Source organism: Stegastes partitus, unplaced genomic scaffold, assembly GCF_000690725.1.
Source record: "Stegastes partitus isolate 25-593 unplaced genomic scaffold, Stegastes_partitus-1.0.2 Scaffold83, whole genome shotgun sequence".
Taxonomy (NCBI): Eukaryota; Metazoa; Chordata; class Actinopteri; family Pomacentridae; genus Stegastes; species Stegastes partitus.
In genome coordinates, this window is record NW_007577814.1 from 594390 (window position 1) to 618663 (window position 24274).

The following is a 24274-nucleotide window of genomic DNA, read 5'->3' on the forward strand; positions in this document are numbered from 1 at the left end:
GCAAAAACAATAAATAAAATTTTAAAAAGTATAAGGCAGTAGCAAGATTGAATGATTGGAAAACCACTTGTACATGTTCAGCTGTTGCACAACAAATGTGCCTCAACATGTAAGATGACTACAGAATCACTGACATCTATAAAACCCCATCAAGGAAATAGTCTAAGTTGTAAGTTCTGTAGAATCGTTGAGGCCGTTAACATGCCTTAAAAATAAAAAAGTTCTCATTGTAAAACCTGAAAAATAAATATTTCAGCTTTTACCATCTTTTGAAAACACAAAATAACGAAGCTTGTGACAGCAGATCTGAGTACCAAACTATATTTATTGTATACAGTAGTAAAAGACCACAAATAATGTACAAATCAGTAGAGAAACAAATAACATGACAAGACCTGGGCCCCGTTCTTCATACGTTACAGTTTAGTTCAGCTGACAGCCAAAAAGATCTTTGTCCAGCTAACTCGGTTCTTAAAATGCAAGTGGAAGGCTGATTTGTTGATAACTGTGCTCTTATTTTGTGTGAGGAAAGCTGGAATCAGAAGCATTGCTTGTGATTTGGCTTGTGCAGAGGCATGTCACACGCAGACTTAACATGTCTCTGTACCACACAAGTTTGACAAATGCTTGTTAGTGACTGAAGGATGAGCTGCGGGGGAGGTCGGATGAAATTTCTTTTCATTGGTCAACAGCAGAATGAATACTTTAAAAAGCAGAGGGCATTTTATGGGTGTATACTCGTTGAAAAAAATGTGTGGGTACTTGCATCGACTCCTGACTACTTTACAGAACGCATACAAAAATACAGATGAAACACGTGGACTACAGTTTAGTTACTTAAAAAAAGAAGGTCAGCACCTTTCTTTCGGGGAACCTATGAAGATTTTTCATTTTAGAAACTGCATCTGTTGTATTTTGTTGCCATGTATTTTAACTTTAAGCCTGTTCAGTTACAATAATACTGATCAACCGGTGCCTGCATAGAAAGGTGCAGCCTTTTCTGACGGCCGTTTTAACAAGCTTAAAATGGCCGTCACTGATTCAACTCTAAGGAAGCTTGCAGTTTTGCAGGTGACTAGTTGCTTCGACAACACACATTTTAATCCTGACTGAATTGAAATTAATAAAATAATTCACGCTCATGCCAGACCATAAACAATCAAAGCCAACTTTTGTTACCCACGTACAAAGAGCGGGGCCCTGTGGGTAGAGAACACTTATCTCCCAAACTCCATTGGCTGACCTTCCTGCCCTCCTGATATGCAACAAACTGCATGCGCCGCTCTCCGAAATGTAAAATAGTGAAGACACTCTTCACCACCAGAGATATCTCCACTGTAACACTGCAGTAAAAACATGTTCGAAGCACGTTTTTCTTAAACACTCACCAGCAAACAATATCTCAGTCGCTGACAAAGCAGGGAAAAGTGTCTTCAATGTGTGTTAACAAAAAAAAACATACTGACTTTTGTTGGATATCCTTTCTCAAACTGGAAGGCGCTCCTCTTAAAAGCACATTTAGAATCAGTTGCCCCATCAGCCAACATGCGTAAGGACGATACAGAGACAGCTGACCCCAAAACAGCATGAAGGAACTACCCTTCAATTATTCCCACCCACAGCCCACCCTCTACCACAAGCAGAACTGCTTGTAGGAACACCATAGGGACTGGTCACTGGCCCACTTCATTGGAAGAGAGAAAGAGAGAGAGAGAGAGAGAGAGAGAAAAGAAAAGTTATGCATTCCATGTCAAGAGACTATCCTTGGGCAGCCAAACCCCGACCAACTCCTACCAAGGACGCACCTTAATGGTATAAATTAATTATCTCCCCTAGACAAGCATTTTTCTCCATGAGCAAATAGAAGAGGAAGCAAATAACATTGATGCAATACAAATGCCTTTAAATTTGACAGTTTTGACCTTGCAGTTTGCGTTTATAGAGAAGTACATCAAATATGAAGCAAAAGTTCGGTCTTTGGAGGATTGGTCCAAGCCCCACAACATTTATCTAACACCCATTCTGATACTTCTGTACAGAAGGAGGAAAAAAATCCAAAAAAAACAACTACAAATCAACAAGCCCGATGGGTGTTAATTCTTAAAATAAAAGACAAAAAAAAAAAAAAAATACAAAAAACAGCGGAAGCACCTAAAATGCGAAGAGAATTATAATACATTTTTGACAGAAATGCAGACGAAAACAAAACACACACAAGAACGCAAAGTGAAATGGAAAGCAGGTGTGTATTAAGTTCGAATAGCGCTTCCACTTCAAAACATTTTCATGCCCACTGACTGTGACCCCTGGACAGAAACTTGCAGAGCCTCACATTCAACCCCGATGGATGAAAACCGTGACAAACTACTGGATACTAAGCTTTCACTGGACAGTGAACGAGAAGCAGTGACAAACCAGGAACAGCCGTGAGGTGCTGTTGGTCCGATCACAGCCTGCGGTGCCAGAAAGAAAACGTTGTCCTGATTGGCCAGCAGAGAGACTGTTGACACACACAAAAGTTCAGTCCTGACTGGGACAGTACATAAACAGCTGAGGAGCCCCCCTCCCCCCCCACACACCTGGCAAAAAACCATGACAGACATATTTAAACTGAAGAAATAATATAATAATAATAATTAATAATAATAATAGGTTGAGAGGAGCAAAGGGGAAGGGAGGGACAGTGATGGTGGTTGAGGGCGTGGTCTGAGGGTGGCTGTCAATGAGGTGGGTAGGGCTTAGCAGTGCCCGCCTGTCTGCTGCTGGAAAACATCTATGGTGTCTTCGTCTTCCATCTCCAGCTGAGAAAAATAGAGGAAAAGATTAATATTCAGTGAAAACGAGCAATAATCAACTCAGCAAAATGACACAAGGATGAAAATATAGGAAAGTAAACGATGCAAGTCGATCCAGAATGTCTGAACTGTGTGTTGTCATCATGTAGGAAAATCATTTCAATGAGGTTTTCAAAAAATATATGGCTGAGTAGAGGATAATAACATACCTGTGCAGGTGTATCCGTCTCATTGATAGGCTGGCCATCAAACCTGAACCTGATCTGCCTTATTGAGAGACCCTGTGGGGGAGGAAGGACAACATGCAAAGAACTGTTGGTACAGGAATAGCAAACTGAAGTGTGCAACTAATACAGACGCAGGAGCAGGTATTACTCCAAGTCTGAAGTAATTACATGTTGGAGGAGGATTGTGAAAGCAGTCATTTAGATTTTAAGCTCACCTGTCGTTCGCAGTATGCCTTCATTAGTTTGCTGAGCGGTGTGTGTCTTTTGATTTTGAACTGGACCACTGACCCATCTTGCCCTGCAACCTTCAGGTTGATGTGATCATTCTCAGTCTTTACTCCCTCCTACGGACACAACAAGATAAAGCAGCAGGTTAACAACAAGCACAACACAAATACACAGCACACATTACAGCTATGTGTTTACAGGTTAGCAGTACTGCTAGCTAAAACGTACCAAAACCAAGATGGTTACCAAGCTGCAAGCTACATACAGTGTCCAACTCTAAAACGAACGTTTAGTAAGGTAGATAAGTAATAATGCTACACTATTAAGGATATACTTTAGGGGAACTACACGTACACTGGGCAGAAAAAACAGGTAGGTTACAATATGCTGCTCGCCGGGCAGTCACAGATGCTAACGCTAGCATGATTAGCTCCAGGGTTAGTGGTAGGCACGCCAGCTATCAGCACCGATGGTGAGTTTAGCTGCCGGCTAACGCTGCTAGCAGTGTTGTTTTGTTGTACTGTGGTCAAACAAACACCGGTACGACAAAAATAACAACAAAAATATATCGTCTACACTGTTTTTAAATGAGTGCGTCACCTTCGTTTGCGCTCTTTTGCCGCTGCTGCAGTTGCGGCATTTGCGGCGTTACGGACATAGCGTGGTCCCGTTTCGACAAAGAAAAAAAAATCCGCAAATGACAATCATGGTGTAATTGATATTTCTGCTCACAACCTTCGAAACCCTCGTCGGTAGGACAACATCTGTCGGGTCTCCGTCTGCGGTGTGCAGCTGAAGCGCTTATAAACGTAAAGATGAATGTGCGGACACTCATTCATTTGCGAAACAAACACTGCGCCGAATTGGAGAAACGTGCAAACCAGGCCATTTTCGATTGCACATCTGAGAAACGGTTTCGCAGGAACTCGACTGAGCCATCATTGCAAATAAGCCGCTGTTTAAGCCATAAAATCTTACCTTTGGCTTTTCCTCTGACATCTCGGCTGGATTTCGTGTTACGGTTTTCAGATTAATCAGTTAATTGCGCTTTATTTGTCTTTCTGCCGCCTTCTGTCCTCTCTTCTCCCCCACTGACGGGTGCGCGCTTTCAACCGCTGTTGCAAATAAACGATTGGTTCTCACGACACCACGTGGTTCCTAAATCGCGGGAGCGCGGATGCGGGAGCGCGCATCTATGCAAAATCCTCGATCACGCGAACTGAACAACCTAAAGGTAGCACAGGATCTGTACTTCTAAATGCGCATACAATGGAAACTGCGCAATAAGCCACCTGTAAGTAAAACACGCAGACACGTGACAGTCAGTATGTGAATGTATGCAGTCACATCCAGACACTTCTAGACCAAACAGAAATACATGTTTTCACACTTTAGCACATTTATTTAATGAAGAGATAATACACACAGAACCCAAACAGACAAGTTAAGAAGCAATTTACGTTTTTAAACTATATTGTTTAAAAAAGGAAGAAAAAACAAACACATTTTGAACCATTATTTGAGGAAATTTTTTATTACATTATCATTCATTTTAAGCAAATGACAACTCTTGGAGACCTTGAGCTGTAACTAACAATTATTTTAATTGATAATTAACATGCTGCTTGCATTTTTGTTAAATAGATTAGCTGTTCTTTATAGAATGTCAGAAAAATGGTGAAAAATGTCAATCAGCATTCTCCAAAGCCAAAGCGTACGTCCTTCAATGTTTTGTCCACAACACAAATACTTTTGGTTTATTGTCATAGAGGAGTAAGGAAACCAGAAAACACTCCTGTTTGAGGTCATTTCCATATTTTATCATTCAGTTTCTGACACTTCTGAGAAATCTCTTTTGGCTGCAAATAACAATTTCCAGTGTTGGTTAATCTGCAGATTTTTTTTCTCTATTAATCAGTCATTTGCTTTTCTTTATACAACGTCAGAAAACTGTGAAAAATGTCAATCACTGTTCCCCAAAGCCCAAAATGACATCCTAAAATATTTTGTTTTATTCACAACTAAACAATAGTTGTTCTACTGTTGTAGAGGAGTAAGTACATTTGAAAAACCTGAAAATGTATGATTTTAGAAACTATACATTTCTTTTAAAATGACACCAATGTATTACCAGTGAATAGTTGGTTATTAATTTAATAGCTGACTCTATAATTGTTTAAATGCTGCAGCTCTATTGTCCAAAAAATGTGTAAAAGCTGATAGAATTTTACTTTTGTTTTCAAAAATCTGAATACATTTGACTCAGTCTGCCTGAATATGTGGTGTCCTTACTTGTGGTACGAACCAAAAAGGAGCAATGGACAACCTTGTATAAGATCTCCCCACATAAAACTGGGACCTTGACTTTAAAAGGTACTTTAAAAGAGCAACTCCAGCTTCTGTAGTGTGTAATCTTTTATAGAAGGAAGTATTGTCCAACACCAAACACATGTAAAGTGTGCGTTAGAAATTGAGTTGAATCACATCAAAAATGTAAAAAACCTTACTAGAATTAATCTTCAATCACATCAACCCATGTAAACACAATAAAAATGAAGACAGTTGTGATGTTTTGCTTCACTACACAACAATATGAATGCAGCATGTAATATTTTATCAAATTCTAGCTCTTTGTTTCTACAGAGGAGAATAAGTATTAGTTGTTCAGACACACAGCGTCTCTACAACAGAATGGCTGTCATGAAAAAACCAAGTACGCATTATATTGGAAATAATGATCAGATGGAGAGTGAAGCCACAGACCAGAAATCACGAGTCAGTAATGAGTCACACATCTATAACAAAGAGTTAATGAAGTTGTTGATGCTGCCGGTGGAATGTTGTCCTGCTCTTCTTGAAAAGCTCGGTGAAGTTGGTTGACATTTTCTGACACAGGTTTATGTTGTCATTAAAGTTCAGCCGGAGCTGCGTGACACAATTTATTTTACAACAAATGATGGAGTTGTGACGTCTCAGTGTTTGGCTACTGCCCTAATTGACCTGCCAGCATCCAGCATGCCAACAGCCGGTTCTTGTGCTTCTCTTGTCAAGTGGCATCGTGTCATCTGAATGAAGTTGCACGGTAAGACTTTTATGGTCGCGGAGCGTCTGTGCACCTTTCTCGTTATCTAATCACTGTCTTTTAAAGCCACACCTGGCAAGGGTGTGGCTGGGAATTTGTACAGCTAGTAAGTTTTTAGTGCACAATTGGCTGAATGTGCCCCACTTCTAACCAGAACAATAGAAGTAACTTTCTCCAAGTCAGAAAAAAAAAACCATCTGCATGCTGTTTGTATTTTGGCTCCGTGCAATAACAGGTTGCCTGTTCTCCTTCAGTTGCTTTCTTACTATCAAATGACTGATTACAAAAATCAAGGCAATTCAATAGTCAAATATTTGATAAAATTCAGTAATCCATCATTGACAGGAGATTTTCTTTTAATTTGTCAAGCATTGACATTGTTTAATCTTTTAATCTGAGATGTTTGATTTGTTGTTAATTGAGACACCGACATGCTGTGCAACAGAAAAGAGAGGCAATAATGAAGACACAATGCTGGATACACGATACAGACAACACAGAGCGTCTACAAGCAAAATGAATTCTTCATCCAAAGTCTTTTATTAGGACTAAATGTCTTTACAGATTATAAAAGCAATAAAACAATCAAACTGACTTCAATCCAACTTTAGAACCAAAACATTCCAATTGATTTAAGGATTACTTCATACATTCAGGAACAAGGTAAAGACTATTTTAAACTTTTAGTGTGGACATATTTTGCTGACACATTCCTGTCACTGAAAAGTGCAGCAATGACGCAATAAAAATATCATGTTTTAAAATGGGAATAAGTCCACTTATAACAAGAAAAAATCACACAGAATACAAAAATACAATAGAATCTCTAAGCAGATCTCTACACTTAGCAGCAACACAGAGGAGCAATCTGAACATTTGCAACAGATTTTCTTCAGCAAAAAGAAAGAATTGTTCAGCAACCAAACTGGACTCTTTCTATTCTGTACAGTTCAACTTAAGATAATAAATAGTAACAGTAGATTGATGCGATGGGAGTCACAGAATAGACTGCTATAGTTTTAAGGAGCATTGTGGCTACGTGTCTATTCTAGTCTCTGGTTGCAGCCTCTTGGGACAGAACAGTAAAAGCAGCATTCTTTGAACGGACCTGTTCATTGGCTGAATGACTCTGGAGGCTGCCTACACAAAACTACTAATCACTTTTCTGAAACTGTCTCATAGTTTACATTAATTCTTAGGTGATGTCAGTTCTCAGAAGCCAAAGACAGACAGGCTCCAGATGTCTGTGGTTCTTCTGAGTGTCCGTGACGTAAAATCTCAGCTTACAGATGTTCTCAGGCAAATCTGGAGTATGGATTTTGCCCGCTTAGACCTAGAGAACATTAAACATTCAGTGAAACAGTGTATTGATTTAAAGGAATAGCTCAACATTTTGGGAAATGCACTTTTTTTTCTTGGAGTTAGATGAGAAGATCAATACTGTGCAGGATCATGAAGAATCAGCCTGTTCAAGTCCAGGCCCAAATTTTCAATTAAACTGAGGTCTGAACTCTGACTCGGTCACTCTCCAACATTCTCCATGTTATTTTTAAACCATTTCTGCCAGCTTTTCTGTAGCTTTTGGGTCATTGCCTTCCTGGAAAACAAATCTTCTCCCAAGTCACACTTCTCTTGCAGACTGCATTTGCTTTTTCATCAACCTTTACGAGGTTTCCAGGGCCGGCTGCCAAGAAGCATCCTTACATTATGATGCTGCCACCACCATGCTTCATAGTGCGGATTGTGTGCTAGCAATAATGTGCAGTTATTGCCAAGCGTAGTGTCCAGTCTAACGGCCAGGAAGGTAATTTTTTGGGGTGGAGTAATATATTTTTTAATAGGCACTGTAAATATGCAGCTAGAGCCAGGAGACGGCTAGCTTAGCATAGCATAGCATAGCATAGCATATTGACTGCAAACACCAAGAAACAGCCGGCATTGCTCCATATGATGGTAACAAAATCCGCCATCCAGAAACCCGATAACTCAATAGCATGTTACATTTTGTTGTACATATTTACAAAAGTCTGTTCAGAGTTTGGGATTCAAAATGGCCACAAGAAGCACCAAACTTTCACCATTTTCTTTTCCTGACCATATTTTCTGAGTAATAAAGATTCTCAGCAAACCTGTCAGCAATGCTACTGAATGAACTGATTCATGCAGCTGCAGTTGCTAAACTGCATGCATCACATTGCCACTGGAAACTATATGGATTCAGTCGATGATGCAGAAAATTCATAGATCTATTTTTATCCATGGTCCTGATATGCTGCCAAGTCCATTTTACACTACCGGTACTGCAGCTAATAGAACACAGACTAGAAAATGAATTAGTCTATTGGTATGTATCACAGAGGATATTCAGTCAGTAACTTTGATTCATAAAGAAAATTAGTTTAACCCTCAGGACAATCTAGCAGACATCTCCTCTACCACTGGTGAACCTCACCTGTGGGCAGAGTCAGACCAGCTCTCTCTCTCTGTCTTCAGTTATTGTGCTAAGCTAAGCTAAACGCCTGGCATGGGTAACATAATATTTTGCATACAAATATGAACACTGTCTCAATTTTCTCATCCCTCATGCAGAAAGAAAATAAGCACACTTCCCTTAATGCTGAACTATTCCTTCAGAGCTTTTGCCAAGTATAAAAAGACAGCTTAATCTCATTTTGCAGAATTAATTCATTTTCCATGCAAGTCATGTGTCCACACTCTAGGAGACAGAAACAAATAGCTGCACCATGTTAGTACATTCATTTGTGTCGACAAATGGAAAAGCTCACCGTATTTCTTCCTGATGTCGTCGTGCCTCTGTTTCATCTCGGCCTTCCTGTAAAGACAAAATGTTCTTACGTGAGCCACACAGTGACTAATGATTTTTCTCAGACTCGCAAACACTTTGAGAAGTCACGTGGCCAAAAACCAGTTTGGGCTGATAACAGTGTGACGTGCGTATTTATCCCCTGATCTGCTTTGTGCTGTGAAGAAAACTGATATGGATCATGACCAACAATGCAACAGGGCAGCTTGTGCGTCAAGTCAAACAGAGACTGTAAACTATCAGATACAATACAAATAATAAGACTTACTGAGAGACTGTCTGAAAGCTACAACACAAAGGAATGGTAAAATGAACCCTTAGATGATTATGAACCCATATATATATATTGTATAATGTACTATTGTAAGAGTGTATATACAACAAAGTTCCCTTTATTTCATTTGTTTGTTGCAAATCTGTACAAACAAACGTTATAAATGACGACTAATCCGTTGTTTATTCAATAGGGTGGAAACTGTAAGGACAAGCTGTGTCATGAAGACTCAGCGCTGAATTGTTGTTTCACTTCATAATTTACTGTTTGAATTGCTGTCAGAGCTGGAAATGAGGGAGTTCTGCAGCCAGCATAGTTCAGATTATTATGATCATGGAAGAAGAAGACAGCTCAGCTGGAACTGTGTTCACATAACATTAGAGCTCACCTTTCTTCCTGCTTGGTTCTCAAATTATTGGACTTTCTCTGCATCTTGGCCTCAAACCTTTTGGATCTGAAATGCAAACAGAAGACCAGTGTCAGATTATGATGTATTTAGCTCATGGGAAAGTGCATCGTGTGTGCTTCTAGTGCAGACATCTGAAGGTAAACACACTGAAGCGGACACAAATAAACATAATGTGCATATACAAGAAACGGAAAAGGACGGGCTCAGGATTAATGTGCAAAATCAAGGAACTAGTTCCCATTTTAATACACACAAGAGAAGTCAATATACAAAATTGGTTCCCTTATTGTAATTCCATTGTTATTGTGAGTGTGTGTATTTTTATTTCAGCCTCGTAAGAAACTGCAGGATGAGATAACAAAATCTTCTTTGAAAATGTCACAGTCATGATGCCGTGGAGGATGTTTTGTCAGTTTGTTGTGCACTCACCCAAAGTTCTCACACTTGCAGCAACAGAAGAGACAGACCAGGAGGGCAATGATGATAACACCTCCAATCACTGCCAACGTGATGATCAGCGTCTGGAAGTTCACTACAGACAAACACATGTCAGTGAGCTATGCAGGAATCACCAGTCACAGATTTGCATTCAAGATAGAAAATGAATGTTCTACCTTTTCTTAGCTCTTATTTTTATTTCAGCATTTTTTTTCCAGACATAATAAGAGAGTGATGGAAAGGTAGTGAAAGCAGCTATGCTTTATGGGCTGAAATTGATAAAAGGGCAGTCTGTGGAGCTGAAGGCAGTTCAGCTAAAGATTCTAAGATTCCCACTGGGAGAGATGGCCAGGATTAGGAATGAGTTTATCAGAGCGACAGGTCAGGTTGGATGGTTCAGGGACAAAGTATAAAAGGGAAGAATAACTTTAAAAGGTGGACATGTGGAGGAGAGATGTTGGACAGATTGGAAAGGTATACTGAAGATGGAACGAGGAAGGCCAAAGAGGAGCTTTATAAATGTGCTAAGAGAGGACATGCAGGTGATTGAGGTCATAGAAGAAGATGCAGAGGACAGGAAGAAATGAAAATGGATGTTTCATTGTGGTGACCCCCCAACAGGAACAGCCAAAAGTCAGGAGAGACACATTTAGATCTTTAAAACCTAAATGTATAATATCTGTATAAAAACACTGAAGGAGAAAGCCATGTATCAAGATTTCACAGGACACTAAAAGTCCAAAGTAGATATGAAGATGTTGCATCAGTATGTGAAATCTACTTCATTTTATAGGCGTTGAATGAGGTCTGTTCTTTCAACACTGCCATGTGGAAACAAAACAGGGCTTTCCCACAAGACTGCTATTATGTGAGCTGTCACTGTGCTGGAGCATTAGCTCAACAATGAAGAACAGCCCCAGATCAAATGTACAACGTCCTACAATGTACAATAAGAGAGACTTTTTTTTCTTTTTTTTTTACATCGCACTGGTTCTTTTCGTGGGTTAAATCACAAAAACATGCATCTGTAAGCAGCACTTTGCTGCAGCCTGCTTGTTATCTTAAGTCCACTTTCTTTTATGATTGTGGACAGCAGAGCATGATGTTGGCCACAACACACAGCTGTGCTGGTATTTAGGAATAATGAACCTGACACCTGTACTGGATTTTTGAGGTCATTCATTGCTATCTGAGCGTTTATACAACCTGGTAATAGAATAGTGGCCGATGCTAGTCTTTAAATCACATCACAAAATCACACATTATTGTCTAGTTAAGATAAGAAATGTTATTCAAATATTAGAAAAAATGCAGCCTGTTGAAAAAAATATCAGGACTGTGTTTAAGTATACCTGACTAATAGTTACAGGGAATATATCCTGAAATAATCCTGACTGGCAGCCATATATTTGAGGATTTTAGACAGATTTGTTTACTAGTTCTCTCCACAATTAGGTGATGAAGCTGCACCAAAAAGAAACTCAAGTAACAGTATGGAAGAATTGCACTGAAGTGTAGGACTTTAAGAAGACACTTTCCACAAAAATGCCTAAAATAAACACCACAAACAAATCTTTAAATCACTCTCTTAGGCTGTAGTGGACATGCTGGGATTCTGTGTGTGTGTCTTACTCCAGCAGAGTCCCCAGCGAGCATCATTCAGTGGACAGAGCGAATGAGGTGGGAGGATGGTCCTCACTGGATATGTTACACAGGACTTGGTTGTGATACACCACAAGCACTGAGAAACAAACAAGCACACGTAATCAGCCTTTTATTTCAACAAACAATGAGTTATTTAGGACAAATGTAGGATGCCCCAGCATGATAAACACACTGACAAAGAGCAGAAAATGGAGAGGGAGAGCAAGAATGTATGACCGATCAGTTACTCCTCAAACCAGTCTAACAGGTGTGGTGGTGGAGGCGGAGGAGGAGCCACGAGCTATGGTTCCTCCACCTGGGACACCTCTTGTTCCATCCAAACACACACACACACACACACACACATTGTAAACCCACAAAAAAATCAACCCAGCAGAAGTAAAAGGCTTACCGACACATTTCTCAGACATTCCTCACAGCTTGTCCCATTTTTCGTCTCACATACTGCAGGAAAAAAAAAGTCAGTAAGTTCAGTTAAAACAGTGCAGAAAGAGGGAAATAAAGGGAGCAAACTCAGTCAAGCTGAGGTGCAAATTTTCTTTTTTAGCTGAACAAGGAAGTGACTTTAATATCGGAGGGATTAGCTGAAAACAGTGAGGAGCAGATTAAATGAGGCCTGCAGGTTTGTGCTCACTGTGGTCTTTTTTTTTTTTTTTTATAACTACTACTAATCCTCCTGGGACTTTTTCCATGGAGACAGAATACAGTAAACACACAGGCTGTGGACCAGTCACATTATTATCAGCAGACACACACAGGACAACAGCTGGGTTTGTGTCAGGGCAGCCATGTATCTGAGAAATGCTGCTGGAAACAACATCTCTTTCTTATGTGGTCAACATGTCTGCTGCTACTACTTCTGGTCTCTTTATTCTGAAACAATTAAGGACCTGAGGGGCTGAGGAAAGAGTTCAAAAGAGACTCAGTGTTCTGCTGCTGGGAGATTTCAACAATACACAAAGATTTGAAACTAGAAGAGACACAATGCTACCAAAAAAGCCACACACAGTTTTTCTGGCTTTTATGTTTAGCTTTGGAGGCTTAAAAAGAAAAAAGGGCCTTTAAGTCAGATTTTAGAACTTATTTTAGTGTAAATAATCCTTAAAATCCAAAAATTAAAAGTTGAATTCTACATTTTTTGTTGTTTAGTTTTTAAGTCTCATGAATCAGCCCTTAAAGACATGATTTAAAGACATTGCTGTTCAAAGTGAGAAAACAAAGATTAATCCGGAGCCAAATAAAAGTCTCATTACAATAAGTGAGGACTTTACATATACGCACCTACATAGATCAAGATAATACCAATTATGACGCAGCCAAAAACGATCAGTTGAAAGGAAGAAGTGATTTCTTGCTGCCATTAAACCTCGGTCACATATTTGCATTCCTACCTTGGTCAGGTGCGGAAGACTGAGCGAAAACTGCCCCCAAACCGAAGACGAGAAGCAGAGCAGGCAGTAAAATCCGTATTTCCATCATCCAGCCGCTGAGAAGCAGATTATTCCAAATGGCGTTTCTCTGATTTTCTTTACAAGATTTGGGAAACCTAAGTAAGCGCAAACACGAGGAGGAAATCTTTTGGCTGGTCCGTGCTGCGCCGGCTCAAACTCGTGAACTGACTTTGCCGAGAAGGAACCAGACGCACAGTCCTGACGCACGCACATTACGCACACGGACAAAGGAGGGCGAGGCGCAGGAACTGTTGCTTCCTTCTAAATACACTATTTGAAATATGTGCAGACGTGCAACAGCAAAATTTAATTTAAGATCAACTACCTAATCTGCAGAAAAAGCACTTTTGTGGGGAATAAATAATTAAATATATGTTAGATTTGTGATTCTGGTGCGTAGTGGGCCAGTTTAGTGGATGTGCAGCTAGTTTCACCTAAACAGCCTGAACACTCTAGTTCAAGGAACCTGCTTCCAATTCTAAATTAAAAGCATATTTGAAAGATAAAAAAAAATCTACTTTACTGATTTAGATATAAGTTGATCTTAAACGATAATATTGCATCAACTTAATATTTTATGAAATTTAAACTCACTCTTCTGTGTTAGTTGATTCATAACTAAATTCAGTAACTCAGGATTTCAGCTTCCCTCCTCTATCTTAACATGCCTGGACATATTCAGATGGTTCAGATAGCTAATTTAACATGGCTTTGGCTGTAAAGGACAAGCAAATTCCTCTAACTCACTGTTGTTTGTTAGTTCCACATAACTGCATAAGAAGTTTTCAGGACTCAAATAGAATAAAGCAAACTGTTGCATTATTTATTTATTTATTTATTTATTTAGCTGAGCCGAAACATTATTACTTATGCTTAGTTGTTTAAGCTGGGACCCATCAAAGGGTCACAAGATGAGGCTGAGGACTGAGAAAAGTTTTAAAGAGAGAGAAGGAGGAAAAACGAGATTCTGGTACAAAAATGTCTATTAATTTTCAGGATTTTACTCTAAAAGTGTCTCTTTGTTTTTGTAGCTTTCAGGTGGCTTAAATGGATAATTGCTCAATTCTCATAGTACTTGATGTAGTGATAAACTCCCAGCTTTTACAAAATGAAAAAATAGCATTAAATGAATATTTCAACATGTTAAATACTTGATTTCTGGTAAACTAAATAAGGAGTGGTCAGAGCTGGACTGGTAACATGGCTTGGCTCTGCCCAAATGAATCAAAGTCAGTGTAAAGACACCTCTAAAGCTGACAAATTAAGAAGTTGCATCTCCTTTGTTGAAACTAATAAGATTAAACAAGATTAGAATAAAACTTCATCTTTGGGTAGGGGGGATTAAAGTTATATTCTATTATTTGATTCTCCCTGTTTTTGTGCAAAGCTGAACTAATTGGTAAAAACAACTCAATTACCTGCACAGCTGAAAAAATGTGAAAACAATAGTTCTTTGTGAGCTAACCAGCTGCTGGCCACAGCTTTACATTTAACCCACGTGTGCAGATTTAAGTGCAATGTTAAAGTAAAACTTCTCTCATCGCTGTCTACAGGCACAGAATAAGTGCACAAAGGTGACATCAAATAGAGGACAATTTCAATAATTTATTAAAGCATAAGTTTGTAAAGCCAGTTACAAATAAAAAAGAACAACACACATATCTCTCTCTTTCTCTTTTTTCCTTTTCCTTTTTTTTAACAAGCACAATGTTTTACTATGTAATGATGATAATGAGCATAACATAAGATAAGGTTGGGCCCCACTCTGGCCGCCTGCGGCTGATAACAGGACCCTTCGTGATGAAGTTGCCCTTGAAGACAGATTTGTGATCAGGTGCTTTAAAATCTCATTTACCTTTTTCCTTTTAGCAAACCCACTGATCACATCTCAGCAACCACAGGGCAAGTTCTTCTTACTCAGTGTAATATCAGTGACAGACAGAACCATAGATGTAGAATAACTAGAACAGACAGCTCCGGGTTCCTCCTTATGTATGGCTTATAAACTTGACTTTTTTTCCCCCCAGTTTTGCACGTATTTTAGCCCAAACCAAAAGCGAAACTGGAACCTCTGAGAGAGTTCTGCTTATTCTATTTCTATAGGCAGGATCCCAGCGGGTTGTGTGTATGCAGTCAAGGCTGAAGCTACAATTAAAAACACTGAGGTCAATTTGTTTTATAGAAATTTGGGGCACTTTAGCAAAGCTGGCTTACATTCTACATTTAAAACCGTACATTTAGGCAGATTTAATGGCGTTGTCCTTGCTATATTTGAATTAGCATAAAAGATTTAGCATTTTCCTGAATAAAACAGCTTAAAAAACTTCTGTTTGGTCAAAGTTTCCTTGACCGTCTTGGTTTCACAGCCTCAGTGTTTCTGAAATCATGGCTACAGCCCCGTTCTGTATGTGGTGCTCCAGATAAACAATAAACTAGTTCACCTTAAGAAGTTCAACTTCAATATCTGGCGTGAAAAGCAGCATAACCGCGTTCGGGGCAAATGCATAAATTCTTATTGCCACAGAAGGTAGTTTAGACAATTAATTGGACCGTGTTCTGATGTTGGACTGTAATTTTCCGTGTTATCTAAGAAGTCTCGAGGGAAACACTGTGTTTACAGAGTGTTTGTCTCTAGAGGTGTCATACGTGAGGGATGCTGCCGTCTAACTGCAGGCCAGTAATGCTGACAGTTGAACAGTTGCTTCACTTTCAGTCCAAAAACACGCACGCACACAAAGCAGTGATGACTTCCAGCATTCCAAGTGCACAATTAAAGAGTCCAAGCCCACATCCTCACAGTGTCTAATCTGCTCCTCTTACACTGAGACTAAAAAAGTAAATCCAGTATATATTTTCAATCTTTCCAAACAGACCTTGCAATACATACAGTACAATAATAAATAAATAACCCCTAACCCTCCCCTGCAATCCCATGCTTTTAACCTGCCTTTAACTCACAATTACAACACCATTCTTTGCAAAGGTTAGTCATGTAAATACAGCTTATTTCCAAGGAATACACTCAGTAAAATCACTTCTCTTTTCTCGTTTCCCTTTTCTTTTCCAACAGTTAGCATTACACCATTAATACACTCACACACACACACTCACACACAGCAGCAATCCAGACACAGCACTTCAGGGTGGCTAACGATAGCTGGGGGCATACAGTAATATTATCAGTAATAATAAAAGTCACATTTTCATAAACAGGCTGGAGACACAGACAGACTGGAGCGTGGATGCATTTTTGTTTGAATCTCCTGATCTCCTCGGCAAAGAAAAAAAAAAGTGAGATTAGCTTGAGCACACGAGGATTTACAGTATGTTATGGCTCCAATTAACGCTGCAGAGTGAGTACAGCAAATAACAACAATGAGAAATTCCTCAAAACGCTGTGAAAACATGACCACGATAGCAGCCGGTCTCCTTATGGTCTGTGTTTTTTTTACGAACTCATACTTTTCCGTGAGTCATATTTATGGCACAGCCAGTGAATGATGTACGGTATTGGCATCATATTCAGACATACAGTGGTCATTATTTAACACCGCTCACTTGCATGTATTTTACATGACAGGTGTCACATTGCATTTAGTATGGCATCTATATACTGTACAGTGCAGTGGCCACCAAAAATTTCATTAATAACTCTTATTATAATGTGTGATATACAGTACAAAACGATACATGTTTGTTCAGTTATGTGAATATACAGATTTATGTGTTATATCTAGACATAAATAGGGACATGTTTAGTCTGATACTATTCTGGATTGTTCTCCTTGTAGAGCCAAGGGACACTTTTGCCATGCACAGACTCTCTGTGTCAAGCTGAACATGACCAGAGAGCCTCCAAAGTAAACCCTCTACTCTTTTCTTCTCAAGAATATCTATAGGATACTGTTCAGGAATATTTAAAGCCACCTCCTTGGGCTGCGTTTTCTTCTTGCGGCCACACAGTGGCACCGACGAGTGAGCAACTATGTAGTTTTCGTGGGCCCCGAACAAGAAGAAGAATCACCATCGAGTCCTTTTTCTCAGATGTAATTATAGCCGATGTTACAGATAAAAGACAGAGAGAGAACGACAGAGAGAGAGAAAGCAAGCAAGAACAAGAATTCAGCATTAAAACTTAATAGCAATAGCAAACAATGATGCAACAGGAAGTGAGGATACATGAAGAGAAAGAGAGAGACTCTGAAATTCTGAGGAGGAGTGAGAGAGAGAAAAAGAAATTTAACTGAGAAAGTGTGGCTTTCTTCTGTCTGGCAGTGCACTGGGGGGTGGAGGAGCCACCTGGGACTGGCTGGGACTGACTGGGTGGCTGAGTTGTGCTTGTTTATTATTACTAAATTTAGTTTGTCCAAAAAGGAAAATCGGAGAGAACTTTGGAGTGTGCTTGAACATCTACATGCAGGACTACAGCTGAGGGGTTTTTTTGTATTTGTCGGAACAGCCCCAAAATATTTCTTTGTCATGCTCGTTTTTAAATTTCCCAAGTGAAACCCAGGCCAGTAGAGTGTGCGATTGGCTTCTGTGTCCACTTTTCCCCGTTTTCTTTACTGACGCTTATCCATCGCTTTTGATTCAACCTTGATAATTGGCTGCTTGGTGCGACTGCCGTCTTCAAAACCAACCGACCGATGCATGAGGGGGACCGAGGCGTCTGTTGCCACTGGAAGGATGAACCGAGGCGTTCTGGCTGGTTGGTGGCGATCACCTGACCCAGGAACTGGTGACGCTGGTCACGGACATGATGCTGCAGCGTTTCTTCACCATCATGTTAATGTAGGCCCTCATGATCTTGGTGATCTCTCCAACCTAAAGAGCGGAAGAGGATCAGTTTGTGCATGTCATGTCTGCAAATCATGTTTCTATGATAGAAATATTTTTGAAAATATGACACATTTTACACACTTTTATCTTATTAAACCTCAGTTACTGCAACAGCATTTTTACCTTTGAACAAAAAATCCAGACTTCAGAATGTACAGGCAGTGTTTTCACCAGTGTGATCCTACTTTAGCTTCTTTACACTGGCTACCAGCATGCCGTAGAATACATTTTTGGATTTTGCTGATTACTTTAAAGGTCCTTTATGGTCTCTCTTTCTAGCTTTATCTCTTAGCTCTTAGTAGTGTACACCACTGGTATGCAGAGTTCTGTTGAAACATGTACTTAAGTTTTAATTTCCTTTGAATTGTCTTTTCCAATTCTAGGTTGATTTTAAATACAAAAATACGTATTTATCTGTATTTTAAAAGCTGACGAATGCATGATTTTTATTTCGCTACCTTGTGAAGCACTTTGCAACTCTATTATGTGTGATGAGGTGTTAGCTGTGGTAGCGGCATGGCTCTGTGGAATGTGATGTCAATTTGTCAGTCAGAAATGCTCCTTTTCGTGGCTACATACTTGCAAAACTACTGATATTTTCATCACCCTCTGCTTGTTTTTTGCAATTATTAGCTAATGTTGGCATCTTTATGCACTAAACTAAAATGATGAACATGATAAAGACAGTAAACATTTCATAGTAAGCATGTTCTCCTGCCATTATTTAATTTAGCCCAAAGAAAAGCAGTGGCCAAATACAACTTCACGAAATGGTAACATGACTGAAGATGTATTTGCATTATTGTTGACTTGTTTGCTGCATTAAGACAACAAAATAAAAGACAGGCAATGGCAAAACTAAATGGATACTTTTTTCCACTTTTTTTATATGTTAATTAGCATGTGCAGATCGATGTCTCAGACTGATGCCTGCACTTGATTCCCACTCAGCCTATATTTCACTCACTTCTCCTTCATCCTGACTCCGGCCTCCACTGATTGGACCGGTACCTGACCTCTGCACTTCAATCAAGCTGTGCTGGCCTTTGCTGCACTTGCTTTAAAGCTCAACCAAACATCACTTAGTGCAGCTGTGCTTTCTTTTTTTTTTCTTGTTGACTCTCAGACAGATTGTGGCTGTGCCTCTGACACAACAATGAGCTCTCACCAGTGGAGTCTCGAAGAACATCTCCCTCTCATCCACGATGATCTTGTAGGTGCAGGGCTGCGAAGCTCCAAAGAAGGTGATGTGTTCATACTGGAAGGTCTCCAGCGGTTTGGGTTCACCTCGTTTATACACAGACACGTTGTCAGCACTCACACTGAGCCACAGATCATGAGGGAAGCCGCCCTCTTTACACTGCAGAGAGAAGAGAAAGCAAGATGCTTGTCAGGTATTTTATATGTAGGCATCCTTGAAATCCATCATGCTACCTCCTTTATTCCTCACCTCCACATCAAACAGAGTCGACCCGTAACCAGGCCACTCCTTAATGATGCTCATGTACTTAAGCATGGCCTGGTGCTGCGGCATCCCCTGCAGACGGGTCCACTTCTCCAGAACGCTGGTCCGTGTGGCGGACGTCTCCTCCTTCACCCACATCTCCAGCATCTGCTCCTCCTCCACCTGAAACAATCAGTTAATCCTCTGTCAAACTATCAGACATCAATCCAGTCAGCTCCATCTGTTATTTAGCAAAAGAGATCTGACGGAAATCATAAGAATGTACAGATTCATGCAAGTCAGTGTTGGAAAGTAAAGCTTTGCGCTGTGCCACCTCCTGGTGATGATTGCTGGAAAAATAAAGCTCCCAACTTATTACTCCATCACAATAGACAGCTTTTTGTAATCCAAAATAAATAATTTCCCAGCTTTTGAACTTTTACAGATTCCATCACAGAAGACTGCCCAACTCACCAACATCTAATCAGATGGAGTCGGTTCATTTAGTGAGGGCTTCATTCAACCAAGCATCAGTTTTTCAGACACAGTTTACTTCACATTTGTTCATTTTGCAAGGCTATAAAATACTACCATAAAATGAGCTAAAAAATAATCTAATCTATTGCTGGAATTAAAATTAACCAGCACATTAACATCTGAAACACTGATAACAAATTTGTATTTACAGGGCGAGCCGATAGCTGACACATAGCACTAGATCTGATTTGTATATCACTCCCCTACTCTCCTTCCCCACATTTCCTGTCTTTATCCACTGTCACTGTCTAATGAGGCTAAAATGCAAAAATAATTACAAAAAAAAGAAAAACAAAGCAGCTTTAGAGAGATTAAAATTACAATTACATCTCTTCATTCATTTTGTCCAAAACAAAGTGCTGATGAGCTCCGATCTCAGCCACAGTAGATCAAGTATTAGATAACATTAGATTAGAACCAACATCATTGTCATTGCACACAATACAAGAACTAAGACAAAGAAATGCAGTTTAGCATCTAATACCAGTGCAAAAGCAGCAGTAAAGTGCATTATATAACATGTGGTATAATGCAGTATGTTACACTATAAACAGAACATTCTGCACAGAGTGGTATAAACACAATATTATGTGTTAATTAATACGAGTCAAACATTAACGCATCAGTAATTTTACTTTTAGGGTGCAGTGTTCCGGCTTCATGCTTTTAACTGAATAGGGACAGTTTAGACAGACAAGAATGTCCAGATTTGAACCAGTGATCCAATGTTCCTGTATGATATACAACCGAACCATTCACCCCTTTTACATGAAGCCAACATGTGCAGAATGTGAGTTTATGATGTATTCAAAGTGCTGTATTCGATCCCTTTGTCTCCGGTTTTACAGTGCCTTCTTTCCTCCACTGGGGTGCACCATTGTTGGAGTTTTAAAACTCTTGCGCATAGTAGCTTTAAGTAAAATTCAACTGGTGTTGATTTTGCAGCTGTTCTTTATCATTTCAAAATCTTCATTCAGAGATTTTGTGACCATCTGGAGCAGCACTAACAAGATGTGATCACAACATTGACACTTAAAGGCTAAGCTGTTGCCTGTTAATATAAAAATACCTTCTGCTTCTTCAGTGAACCCGTTTTGAAGCTTCTCCTGAGGGTGCCGTCCAGGAAGCTCGGGGTCTTTCGTTTCTCTGCACCGGGCCCGACACCGCCCGGTCCTCCCACAGCGCCTTTTCCATCTCCCGCTCCCCCGACTCCTCCTCCTCCGGCTCCACTTGCCGCCCCGACGCCTGGCTTGGTGGAGTGCAGGATGCGATTGCGAAGGCGTCCAATTGGATAAACGCTTCCCAGGCTCCATCCGGCCCGACCTGCCCCGTCGCCGTGGAGATACTGGAGACGTAAAGCGGCGAGATGCTGCAAAGTCTCCTCTGAGGCTGGGAAGTGACCACTTATCAAAGATTCATGGGCCTGAAAGAGGGAGACAAGTCCAAGAGACAAACCATTGTACAATTTAAACAACTAGATTTGATTACATTATGAATGATCACATGCAGTATAACAAGTGCTTTTTTGACACACAGATAATAGTAACTAACTTCATACAAGCTTAAGTAACTGTTAGGGGCCTTAGAATAGAAGTTACAGTCAACATTGAAAAAACTCTGCAAATGCAAACATGTTTTGGTTGTGATTTGTGACTGAGAATAATCAGGACAAAGGACATCGAGAGATTTTATGCCCAATGGACCAACTCCAAAGTCAAGGTTTTGTTTTTGCAGAGGACGACATTCAGAGGGAATTGGAGACTGTCGCGCTTCTGAGACATCTGCAGACTAATTTGCTTAATCTTCCCGGGGCTCTGTCCCTGCTGTGGAAATGCAAATTACAAAGTGACGGCTGAGCTTTGACCCTTGAGAAAGTTTAGAAATGTCATTAGTTTTTGGAAATCTTTGGAAAAGTTAAGAAATTAGTAACACTATTATTACATGGTTTCAATCTCTTTGCCAATATTTGACCCAGTTGTGGAGTAAATCTTATCTTAAAGCTCAGAAACAGCTGTAGTTCTTATGGTAACCAGCTACATTTCTATGCCAAGTTTTTGTTAAGTTTTACAGAGCGATAGAAAGCATCCTAACTGGAATCATGTGCATTGCTCAAGACAGGAAGGACAATTTCTTTCCTCTGGCTATGATATCACTGAACTCATCCTTTAAGTAATTTGACTTTTTAGTGTGAGTAGCATCCATCCATCCATCATCTATACACCGCTTAATCCTCACTAGGGTCGCGGGGGACTGGAGTCTATCCCAGCTGACTCAGGGTGAAGGCAGGTTCACCTGGACAGGTCACCAGTCTATCACAGGGCCACACTTAGAGACAGACAACCAAGCACACTCACATTCACACCTACGGACAATTTACAATCACCAATTAACCTCAACATGTTTTTGGACTGTGTGGGAGGAAGCCGAAGAACCCGGAGAGAACCCACGCTGCACGGGGAGAACATGGAGACTCCACGCAGAAAGATTCCGGTGCCCCCACCGGGACGCGAACCGGCAGTGAGTAGCATAAAGGGACTAAATCTAGAATTTCATTGTTCACTCTTGCGTGGCATGATGGTAAATAAACCAAAGCTTGAATCTGACCTGTTCAAACATGAAAGCAAACTCCACTCCCTCCTTGGGCATGCTCTCCACATCCAAGAAGCAGTAGAGCTTGAAGTACAATTTCCATTCTCCTTCCTCCTCCTCTTCTTCGCTGCCTGCCAATCTGAAAGAAAAAAAAAAATGGACAAAGCAAACCCAGGATGAGTCACCACACAGATCAAACAACATACTGTCACCTATTTAAAGCTGTATCTACAGTTTATACTGTACATAGAAACTAAGATACCTCTCGAATTTGGCCAGAACATCTGCCACAATCACCCTGCTCTCCAGAGCTCGGTCTGTAAAGGCATTGTGCTCGAACAGAGAAAACAGGTTCTTGCTTTCCTCCATGGCCAGACCTCTGATCAGCTTCTCCACAACCTGCAGCAACAACAGTAAAACACTGATTAATTTTCATTAGTAACTGCAACTTCAGTGTACCATTTTTTTTCCAAATAATTAAAAAAATCAATCACTTAGAAATGTTTTTATACCCCCCATTGTATTCATTTTTTTCCCCTTTTTTATATTCTCCTAATTTCATTTTTTGTCTGTTTTTGCTTTTTACAAATGCCATATAAGTTGATACAGTGTCTCTTGACCTCATTAACTTGAATGCACTTTCCTTGTAATGTCAGTTGGAGGCAAAAAAAAAAGAATTAGGCCAAAATACTTTAATAGCGGTTCCCTTAAGAATATACGTTCAGGATGTTTCAGGTTGACATTATTCACTACATAAGGAAGGATAAGCTAACAGAGACCAACAGCAACTCTGCACTAACACAGCATTAAACTACCTCCTGCATGGGTAAGGTAGTGTGTTAGTGTGTATTTGTTTGTGTGCACCTCTCCAGCGGTGGTGTGTGAGTTGATGGAGATCTTGCAGGAGCCTCCTCCGTGACAGTAGACGGTGGTGCTCATCTCTTGCCTCACCAGCAGGGCGGCGATCTCCTCCTGAGATGGAACAAACTCACGAGTCTTGGTCTTCTTTAGGGACTCCCCGATGAAACTGGCGTAGCGTTCGATCTCTGTGCCGGGGTAACGCTCACGTACCCTGAGTGGCAAACACACAAAACACGTTTAGTATGCATTCATGTTACAGATGAAGTGGCGTCCATTTTATGGGCTCTCACCTCTTGAGGTGGAAGCGGAGATATCTGAGGATGGCTCGGCTGGGTAGGAAGGTGCAGCTCATGCAGGTGAGCAGGTGCCAGTGTGCTCTATTGGCTGGGCTGTTTGGCTGAGGCACATGATTGGTCTGCTTGATCACCTGACAATATACCTAAAGGAAAATGATGAAGGGTGGTTAAGAAGGCTAAAGATTTGATGAACATTTGAGTGCCAACGAAGCCGTTTTCAGACATGGAATACATAACAGTGCTGGCTTCAGTCTGTTAAAGTGACAGCATCCTGACATTTAGATGTAGGTCACTTTTCCGCTTAATTGAGACAAA

The 24274-nt window shown here is 40.2% G+C and overlaps 3 protein-coding genes across 3 annotated transcripts in view; all 3 read right to left on the reverse strand.

Annotated features, from left to right (window-relative positions):
• Positions 1-305: 305 nt before the first annotated feature.
• On the reverse strand, positions 306-4372 carry sumo3a (small ubiquitin like modifier 3a). Its single transcript, XM_008276919.1, has 4 exons — positions 4229-4372; positions 3238-3366; positions 3005-3076; positions 306-2801 (listed from the first exon to the last, which is right to left on the reverse strand). Exons 1-4 carry the CDS (start codon positions 4247-4249, stop codon positions 2739-2741), a joined length of 285 nt encoding a protein of 94 aa, XP_008275141.1. The 5' UTR covers positions 4250-4372; the 3' UTR covers positions 306-2738.
• A 2477-nt stretch (positions 4373-6849) lies between these two features.
• On the reverse strand, positions 6850-13581 carry pttg1ipa (PTTG1 interacting protein a). Its single transcript, XM_008276920.1, has 7 exons — positions 13334-13581; positions 12334-12386; positions 11910-12018; positions 10269-10371; positions 9819-9884; positions 9119-9165; positions 6850-7665 (listed from the first exon to the last, which is right to left on the reverse strand). Exons 1-7 carry the CDS (start codon positions 13419-13421, stop codon positions 7628-7630), a joined length of 504 nt encoding a protein of 167 aa, XP_008275142.1. The 5' UTR covers positions 13422-13581; the 3' UTR covers positions 6850-7627.
• Positions 13582-17542: 3961 nt separating this feature from the next.
• Positions 17543-24274, reverse strand: part of myo10l1 (myosin X, like 1) — a 45182-nt gene continuing 38450 nt past the window's right edge. Inside the window, exons 33-40 of the mRNA XM_008276943.1 lie at positions 23954-24102; positions 23667-23874; positions 23065-23201; positions 22818-22941; positions 21283-21636; positions 19683-19859; positions 19401-19592; positions 17543-18217 (exon numbers count right to left, since the gene is read on the reverse strand). Of these exons, the coding sequence (XP_008275165.1) occupies positions 18113-18217; positions 19401-19592; positions 19683-19859; positions 21283-21636; positions 22818-22941; positions 23065-23201; positions 23667-23874; positions 23954-24102 (1446 nt within the window). The 3' untranslated portion in view covers positions 17543-18112. The remainder of the gene's footprint in view (positions 18218-19400; positions 19593-19682; positions 19860-21282; positions 21637-22817; positions 22942-23064; positions 23202-23666; positions 23875-23953; positions 24103-24274) is intronic.

What these genes read in the sequence shown, in the direction of transcription:
- pttg1ipa (XM_008276920.1), bottom strand. Translation starts at nt 13,421, where the DNA reads ATGATGGAAATACGGATTTTACTGCCTGCTCTGCTTCTCGTCTTCGGT. An exon ending in AATGTCTGAGAAATGTGTCG is followed by an intron (nt 12,019 to 12,333) that starts GTAAGCCTTTTA and finishes TTTGTTTCTCAG; the next exon opens with TGCTTGTGGTGTATCACAAC. An exon ending in TGCAAGTGTGAGAACTTTGG is followed by an intron (nt 9,885 to 10,268) that starts GTGAGTGCACAA and finishes TTTGCATTTCAG; the next exon opens with ATCCAAAAGGTTTGAGGCCA.
- sumo3a (XM_008276919.1), bottom strand. Translation starts at nt 4,249, where the DNA reads ATGTCAGAGGAAAAGCCAAAG. An exon ending in TGTCAGAGGAAAAGCCAAAG is followed by an intron (nt 3,367 to 4,228) that starts GTAAGATTTTAT and finishes TTGTGTCCGTAG; the next exon opens with GAGGGAGTAAAGACTGAGAA. An exon ending in AGACGGATACACCTGCACAG is followed by an intron (nt 2,802 to 3,004) that starts GTATGTTATTAT and finishes TATTTTTCTCAG; the next exon opens with CTGGAGATGGAAGACGAAGA.